General features: G+C 40.7%; 1 protein-coding gene across 1 annotated transcript; it reads right to left on the bottom strand.

The window, feature by feature from the left end:
* LOC8083168 lies at positions 1,451-6,310 on the bottom strand. The gene is made up of 15 exons (XM_002450812.2): positions 5,962-6,310; positions 4,762-4,856; positions 4,572-4,685; positions 4,379-4,483; positions 4,222-4,293; positions 3,868-3,980; positions 3,635-3,766; positions 3,476-3,544; positions 3,294-3,381; positions 3,096-3,167; positions 2,917-3,017; positions 2,593-2,710; positions 2,453-2,512; positions 2,084-2,194; positions 1,451-1,893 (listed from the first exon to the last, which is right to left on the bottom strand). The coding sequence occupies exons 1-15, from the start codon at positions 6,137-6,139 to the stop codon at positions 1,783-1,785; spliced, it is 1,539 nt and encodes a 512-aa protein (XP_002450857.1). The 5' UTR covers positions 6,140-6,310; the 3' UTR covers positions 1,451-1,782.

Here is an 8,907-nt window from a genome sequence, read left to right on the forward strand (position 1 = left end):
CGCGCGGCTCCCGATCCACCTCCGCGCGGAGAGCCGCGGCCGTGGCGGCCGCCTCCTGAGCTGCTGCTGCTGCCTCTCGCGCCGCCTGTGCTGCCTGCGCGGCTGCGGCCTCTGCCGCTGCCAAGCGCCTGGCGCGATCGCCCCCTGGGTTCACCACGGCGCCAACCTCTGCGTAGGCGCCCGCGGCGGCGGCGGCGGCTGCAGCTTGTGCTACTCTGGCTCTCTGGCTTGAGGTAGACATGGCTTCTAGGATCTCTCAATCGCTCTGATACCAATTGTTGGCATGAACTGGATTGCAAACACAAGATTGAACTGCCAGAGGGCAGCTTGGCCAAGAGAGGCCGCTTGGATTGTATTGAATTGCAAAGCCAGAACCACACGATACAAGGGTGAGGGGGCTGCTGCATATATAGCCTCGAGGGCAGACAGCACCCCAACATACCCTGACAGACTCTAACAGACTAGAGATGCTGTCCACCAGCAACTTGGTTGCCAAGGCACCATATTCAACTTGACTGCCAAGGAACCTATTAGGTAAATAAAACAATTACAACAAAGTAAATTACAGCAAAGTAAAGATAACTAGGCTAACACTAGGCTAACCCTGTCATTACCGTGGTGTTACATTAGGTCTTGTTTAGTTTGCAAAATTTTTCGGATTTGGCTACTGTAGCACTTTCGTTTTCATTTGACAAACGTTATCCAATCATGGAGTAACTAGGCTCAAAAGGTTCATCTCACAAATTACAGATAAACTGTGTAATTAGTTTTTATTTTCGTCTATATTTAATGTTTCATGCATGCGACAAAATATTCGATGTGACGGGGAATCTTGAAAACTTTTGCGAACTAAACAAGGCCTTACTACACTCCTGAGAACATTCGGCTGCTGCTGCTGTTTGTACAGTAACCTGTGAGAGGCAGCCGCAGCCACAGCTGCAGCAACAGCTGGATAAAAAGGCTGCGGAAGAAGCCTATGTGTTTATGTTGGCATGGTAGTCTTGAGACTAAATTTTCTGTTGCGAAATTCAGTTTACAATGCAGCAATGTAAGAACTGAAAACTGTGAATGTTTTTTAGGAACTCTGAATGTTGTTGCATAGTTCAATGTAGTTCTTGCTTTGCTGCATTGTCAGAGCTCTGGCAGAAACTAGATTATTTGTTTTCAGTCTTTAGTGTCAGGAGGATTATATATACTGGGTCAATTTGCATTGGGTTAAGAAATCGTCAGTGTACTTTTCTACTGTTATAGTAAATTGCAGAGTATTGATTTTCATATATCCTGGACTAAGAGAAATGAGCATTGAGAAAAACCATTTTCCAAAATTGTATGCAATGTTCATATGAAAAGCAATTCAGGCTTCAGGTATTGGTAGTGGTTCCTGCTTAGACAAACATCATCAGGAGCAAGCTGTCTTTTGTTTTCTTATTTTTTGGGGACATGATTAAAATGTTTCAATATATGATACTGTATATCATAAGGCTAGTGTGAAACAGCGAAAACAACCAGGAAGTAACTACACTATGTGAAAGCAATCAGGAAGCAACGGTTTTGTACATGTAAATCCTGTGCTGCACAGTCCACTTATTCCACTACTCGTACACTGAAAAGAAGGATGATATTGTTCTTACAAACGAATGAAGAAATGAAAGAATAACACAAGCTATATTTGAGGCTACCACCTCCTACACCAGCAAACTGTTCAAAAGATAGGATCAGCATTGCAGGTCGTGCATTGCAAAATCTTGACAGAATGATGTAATTATCACTATCTTGTGAAGCTTATGAACCAGCAGGGGCTTGCTGGGCTCGCATCACCATTTCTTCAGTAGTTGTCCCTATGATCTCATTTGCACGCTTCAATGGGACACATAGGATCCTCCCAATTGAGTCCTGAGTAGAAAATCATTATAAGGTCCAACAAATTTGGAATGGACAAGGTTAAGAAATCTTGAATTGGCAGATCACACTGAATCAAGAAAAAGTTACTGCTAAGGATTAGACAGACACTGGTCCAGATAGATACTTCTGTTATTGAAGATTTGCGTTAGTCACCTTTACAGGAAATTGCAACAGAACTTACCCGAGAAACAATACCAAGTTTCTCTAGCTTCTTTACAGCGTCTACAACATCAAAATTGCACTCCATACCAAACTCTTCCTTGATGAGCTGTTCGCAACGTAAATCAAGATCCTGGAAGGATGATAAATACAGCAATATCATGAGCTTTGATAATGCCCTCTAAGATTTTCATTAAGCCTACTAAGATGATGAAATTTGCCTGAACAGCAATTGGAACAGAAACATACAGATACAGTATAATTATATGCTTCAGAACCTGTAATAAATCTATAACATATGAAAAAAGAACAAGCACAACAACTAGCAAGCAGGACTATGATTGCACAAGGTTGTCTGAAAGCAATACAGAGAACTAGGAGATATACTTACCTGTACAGTGGCCTTTCCTTGCTCCATCAAAATATAGTAAGAAATGATGACCTCCTTCACCTACAAAAGCGTTTAATGATACATCAGTGTCACACACAAAGCCAGTGAAATCTTTCAGGGATAGAGTGAGGCTTGCATACTTCTTGCTGGATCACATCATCACACAAGTGAAGAAGTGTTCCTCTTCCACTATCAAGTTGCTTATCATACATTGACTTTGTAATCAAGTTTTGGTATGCAACCATATTTGCTTGGAATCTGTTTGGAAAGAGATAAATCCATCATGCATTAGTGTAGTACCAGAAATTTCGTTTAAAAAAGTGTAGTACCAGGAATTTTACCAAATCGGTAGAGGTAATATTCTGTAAGGGGCTTACCTTCAGACATATATTAGCTATACTTATAGAGTAGCATATGAGCAAAAGGAAACTTTCTTGTTGGGTAGTATAAATGAAATCACTTACGTGAAGTATATCTTCGCACAGTATCCAATCAGACCAGATAAGATAGCTGTGACAACCCATATGTCAGCCTTTGGCATTTCTAAACTACCTATTAGAGTGACCTGAAAGGAAACACTATTCAGATGGTTGAAGATAAAATAGAAGCAGCATGTTTAATGATGAAAGCATCAGTGACATACCAAACCAATCACAGCAGAAACTAGAAATGTAACCCAATCCATCGGTGTTAAACTAGGGTTTTTCTTCTCTGGCTACAACACAAATACATAGTGATGACAGATACTTTAGGAGAGCAAATAAAATATGCCAAATGGTGCTTAAAATTAAGTGTCGGTACGAATTGTGTTTCCAGCAATCTATATATATATATATATTACCAGGACTAACTCCATGTCGGCCATCGGAATGTGCTTGAAGTGCTTTACAAATATCCCTCGATCTGGTTTACTTTCTGAGCTAGCCCTCCTATAATGTTAGGATCAGGATAAGCAACTATATCGACATGTCAACTCCAAAGATCAGAGAATTGAAGAAGGATAACCCATATAGAGTTATGTACCTATACACTACGATCATCCTTTCAAATGTAGGCTCTTGAATTGTCATTTTTCTTAATAGATTCTTTATGCTGTCATAAAAAAGGAATAAGCACACGTTACCAAAGAAGTTCAACCCTAATTTACCAAAATTCATGTGAAGGAAATCCCAATTCTACAACCTCAGTTCCATTTTCTCTAGACGAACACGCTCAACATAGAGATCTGGCTCTTCTACATCATCATTTATTTCGTCAGTCTTCTTTGTGTCCTTTCTTGACCGTACTTGTTTCTTCGAGAACAATCTATCGATCCTGATATTAAAATATTGAAGGTGATGCCAATGCATTATCAGAGGAATAACCATTCACTTTAATTAAAAAAAGTTAAGAAGACTGATATCAGCATGTTATACCTTGTGACTCGAAGCAATGACCTCCATGCTCGAGATATGATGACATCTACTTTTTCCATGAAGAAGTAGTCAGTTGTCCGATCAATTCCAATGCCCCGACGGAAGATAATATACTGTAAAGATATGTTTGATGTAAAATAACTACTATAACACTATATATATACTGAATACTGAACTATGAAAAGGAATCAGGGGCATATGCTAGTTTGGATGACCTTGAGAGCAATAGGTACCAAGAAAAGAATACTTGTGAACAGAAAATTAGAACAAGCAAACAAATTTCCCCAGTTCAAATAATTGTACAGTTCAAATAGGAAATATGACTAGCGAATGAACCACAGAGAATGCACATACCTTATTAGCAAATGCTGGTAGATTGTCATGTGGGTGCTCCCTAAAGTACCTTGTCAATAACTTGCTGTCTACCTATAATTTGTTCAAATATAACTAGTTGTGAAGTAGATTGCTGTGTTAGCATACATATTGAAAATCTTAAAGTGACTTCATATACCTTGGATTCATCAACCTTGATCGGGAGGTTTAGAAGATACTGACCAGACTGCGCTACCTCATACTCTTCGTCAGATAACAACTTGAAGTTGCTCTTTTCCATAATCTACTTAGATCATGAGTAGTATTTCGTTATTGTATAAAATTCAGATGCCATACTCAACAAGGTGGAAAGGAACAGAAAGTGGGCCAACCTGAAAAAGGTAGGTTAAGAAATTGAGTTCTAAAGTGTCAAGCTCACTGGATGTCATGCCCTGCTGCTCCAAACTCTTCTCGCCATTAACAGGATCGAATAAAGAAAACAGTTGCTGCATCACAGCAGAAAAAATTAAGAAACTCGACTAACTTGGACTGTAAACAACGAAGAGAAGAATAGGTACAGACCATTAGATCATCAAACTGCAGAAGATACCAAGCACGGATTGTGTACTCCACCCTCTTACATAGCTTCATGAACTCAGTACGGTCATTCTCACGCTCTGAAGAATAAATCAGGGGCATAAAATAGATATTCAGGATTATGGCATTATAGCGACAGTAAGGGGCTGTTTGGTACAGCTCACAACAGCTTCATGAAGCTGTTGTGAGCTGTTTTTTTGGCCAAACTTTTATTTCTAAAACAGTTTTATGAGTGAAGTTGTTTTTCCCCTCCTCTCACAAAGACATAAGTTGAAATGAAGCTAAAAAAAGTAGCTTATTGTAGCTCTCTCTCCCTCATTTCTCTCTCTCAACTATGCATGAAGTAGTTTGTGAAGCTATTTTGCCAAACACTTTTTCCAAAACAGCTCAGCTTCATCTAGAAAAGTCACTCATAAAGCTATTTTCTAAACAAACAACTTTACTAGTGAAGTTGAGCTGTGCCAAACAAGCCCTAAATTAAATCACACAGTTTCAATTTTAAATTTATTATATAGACAGTATATCAGGATTGACATGGAGAAGTAAAGCAATAAATTTATTTATTATCCAATAAAAGTCATATTATTCACTATAAAATAAATATTTAAGATTAGCAGACAACTTAAAACTACATTCAGGATTAGCAAAAACAACAGAAAGTGTACATTCACAGTATCTACAGCCCATGCATAGACTGGCAGATTTTCGGTGACAGGCAGTTACTATAACACATAAAAAAAACAATCTAAATACCAAGATCTATTGAGCAAAATACAGTGTACTGATCATTTTTTAGTTAGATTAAAAGACAATTCATGGCAACCACATTAACTAAAACTCCAAAACGACGATGAAGGATAAGTTTTTCCTCGCACCAATGTGCAGTAACTCGTTCCAATTAAAGCCTCCAGAAAAAAAAAATCCAATCTAATGATCACACAACGGAGCAAAGACAGCGAATTTCCAGGAAGTGCTGTCAAAGTACGATCACTGCATCCCATCACAGTACGATCACCGCACCCCTTGCACCCGAAGGAAGAAACCCGTGATATTGGATCTCTTATCCCTTTTCCCATGAAAGGCGGCGGCGGTGATTTATCCAACCCATCCACGGCAAATGCACGCATTGCAAAGGCAGGCGGCCGGCGCGGCAACGGAAGGACGAGGACGATCATAGATAGATACCGATGAGGTAGGCGAGCTTCATGACGAGCTTGGGCTTGAGGATGGGGATGACGGACTCGCGCTCGAGCCGTATCACCTCCTTGACCACCCCGTCCTTCTTGGCCTTCTTCATCGCCTCCGCCTCCGCCTCCGCCGCCGTCGCGGGCCTCGTCCCTCCCGTCGTCGTCTCCGTCTCCATCAGCGGCTGGGGCGGCCGGTCCAATGTATAGAGGAGGCGGCCGGCCGGGATCGGATGCGATTCGAGGCGTGGAACCGGGGCGAAGGATGGCGTCGGTTCGCGGGAAGACGGAAAGCAGCGGCGATGCCGAGGGAAGGACGGGGAGGGCCGGCCGGGGGGCGATGCTGCTTCGCGCCTTTTCGCGGTGGCGGCACGAGAGGAGGGTTGGTTGGTTCCGGATTTGGCCGGGTGATTAATCAATCATCATGAGTGGTGGTGATTTATTAGAGACGTAAAACCTGTGATTAAATAGGAGACACTGTTTTCTCATGTAGGAAACCAAGTCCTCGCGTCATCCAACGCATTAGTAGTTAGGAAACAAAGAATTTTTTTTTTGTGTGTTGGGAGCAAACAGGCAGTTTCTTACGTTGAGAGAGAAGACACAGTAAATTTATTGTGACGCCAACGTTAAGAAATTGGTGTGATGGAGGCAGTAGTTTCTAAACGTAGTTTTTTACTGACGTGGTTGCTATGAAAAATTGAAAACTACCTTCTAGTTTCTTGATGAACCCTTAAACTAGCAGCGCAGCCCACTAGGTAATTCGGGGTGCCGACAGCCCTCAAGGAACAAGAGATTGTGAATAAAGCAGTGCACATGTTACACTATAATCAATCTAATTATTTGTCCGTCAGCAAAACTCGATTAAGCGGAGATGCTATTGTTGTATGTATGCTTGTTACAGTTTAGTTTGAGTAGAGACAACTAAATTCATCCGATTTATTAGGGGTTTATTAGCAAAAGTGCTTGTGCATTAGATCGCAATCCCATCCTAATAAATTGTTATGTGCTCGCTCATAGTTCTCTCGCTCTCGTATTCCCACCATCTATTGGTGTGCTTGATTGTTACAAATGGTAACATCCTTGAATCACCTAAATACACTAGTTAGATGCCCACCTTATTAGTGAATTTCTGATACAGTACCGATGGGTTACAATTCGTAGACATATGTCTCACAGAGCCACACAACTCTTTTTTTGGAAGATCCGATTTTACCTGGCATTATATTGATAAGCAAGAAGTAGAGTTGCAACTTTACATGCGCGAGAGGCGCTAACTCATATGGCAGACCGCCACATGAGTTTTACAAGGGCTCTAAAGCTAATTACTCATATTAGCCACAGGCCACACAACTCAATCATCATGCATGTTGGTGATCAAAAGAGTATGGCTTGCTGCACAACCAGTGGACGTTGGGTTTATTTGGGAGACTGGCGGTGGTGGAGCTTAGCGTCCATGGACCATGAACCACAACAGTGAGATGGTTTTCATATCCGGGACGAAGGACGGATTGGTGCAGGCAACGGTGTCCTGGTCACGGATAAGACTCCAACTTTATTTCTCCAAGATGTTCTTGGCTTATATATACTTGATTTTTGCTAGCACGATGCCATGACAATGACATGCTTATCCTTAAGCTTAGTTTGATAGAAGACTTGACATTGCTTGTGAAGATTTAAGTAAGAACCACAAGTCTCATTACGAGCCATATTTACAATGGACCACACATTTTAATTTCATCGTACTTTTTCACAAAAAAAAAACAATACATGCAAAACTTAATGGCCCATGCTATGGCCCTAGTTGTTGAGCCAGCCTAGGTCTACCCATGCATCTCCTTGCTAAGTGGGAGGGCTACAATTAAGCTTGATTTATGAAAAATCTAATAACAGCCAATTTCCGTGTGACTAGAATGACAAACGAATCGAACATTTTTTCTTCTGTGTTTTGGGACCCTCTTTCTCCATATGAGTCACTATTTCCATGGTTGTCATCTTGATTTCCCAACATGTTTTGTGGGAGGTCTTGGTGGCATGCAGCCATGCAGGTTGTACCACATTGAAAGCAACATTCCCAACCTTGGAGACAACCTAGCAGCAAGTGACTCACCCCGGGTGTCGATCACATAAGGCAATAGCAAGGAGACCATGACGCTAAATGTTTAGACTACTAACAACGATGGTAGAGCAGTGGCGGAGCCAGATTTTGAAACTTGGGTATTCCTATTTCCACATCATAAAAAAAACCTGAATGATCCATAGGCTTAAAATATAATTTAGAGTAATATGTTACTGATGATTAAAGTCACAAAATACTCAAATAACAAATTGTGCGGCTAGCCAACTCTAAGATTTTGGGCTAAATTGAGTAAAAATGCTGCACAATGGTGTATTATACATATATACATATGAGTATATACACATATAAATATAAAGGTGTCCCAAATAATTGGGTATTCCTAGGAATACAAGGGAATAGCCTTGAATCCAGTGGGGGGGGTTTACCTTGAAAAGTCTCTTATGTACATTGTAAGGAAAATGACACCTTGCAAGGCCCATTAGTGATTTTGTGATTTTGGTGATTGAGTGACAACATGATCAATAGGACTAATGTTGTTTGCTAGTATACATGATTTTAGTTCTATGGATCCAAGGATGGACTTGAGCGAGGGTACATGAAAATCAAGTGATTAACACCTCAAACAAAGATAGGAGTTGCAATGAAGACCTTAGAACACAAGCAACAGGATCGAGACATTGAGGAAGACAAGCACAGACAAAAAGGACACGAGAAAGTAAAGCACTAAGGCCTTGTTTAGTTCACCACGAAATCCAAAAAGTTTTCAAGATTCTCCATCACATCGAATCTTGTGGCATATATATGAAGCATTAAATATAGACGAAAATAAAAACTAATTACACAGTTTGTCTGTAAATCGCGAGACAAATC

The sequence above is a fragment of the Sorghum bicolor genome, chromosome 5 (assembly GCF_000003195.3).
Source record: "Sorghum bicolor cultivar BTx623 chromosome 5, Sorghum_bicolor_NCBIv3, whole genome shotgun sequence".
NCBI lineage: Eukaryota > Viridiplantae > Streptophyta > Magnoliopsida > Poales > Poaceae > Sorghum > Sorghum bicolor.

What these genes read in the sequence shown, in the direction of transcription:
- LOC8083168 (XM_002450812.2), bottom strand. Translation starts at nt 6,139, where the DNA reads ATGGAGACGGAGACGACGACGGGAGGGACGAGGCCCGCGACGGCGGCG. An exon ending in GAAGCTCGCCTACCTCATCG is followed by an intron (nt 4,857 to 5,961) that starts GTATCTATCTAT and finishes TTTATTCTTCAG; the next exon opens with AGCGTGAGAATGACCGTACT. An exon ending in TACCAGCATTTGCTAATAAG is followed by an intron (nt 3,981 to 4,221) that starts GTATGTGCATTC and finishes ATATCTTTACAG; the next exon opens with TATATTATCTTCCGTCGGGG.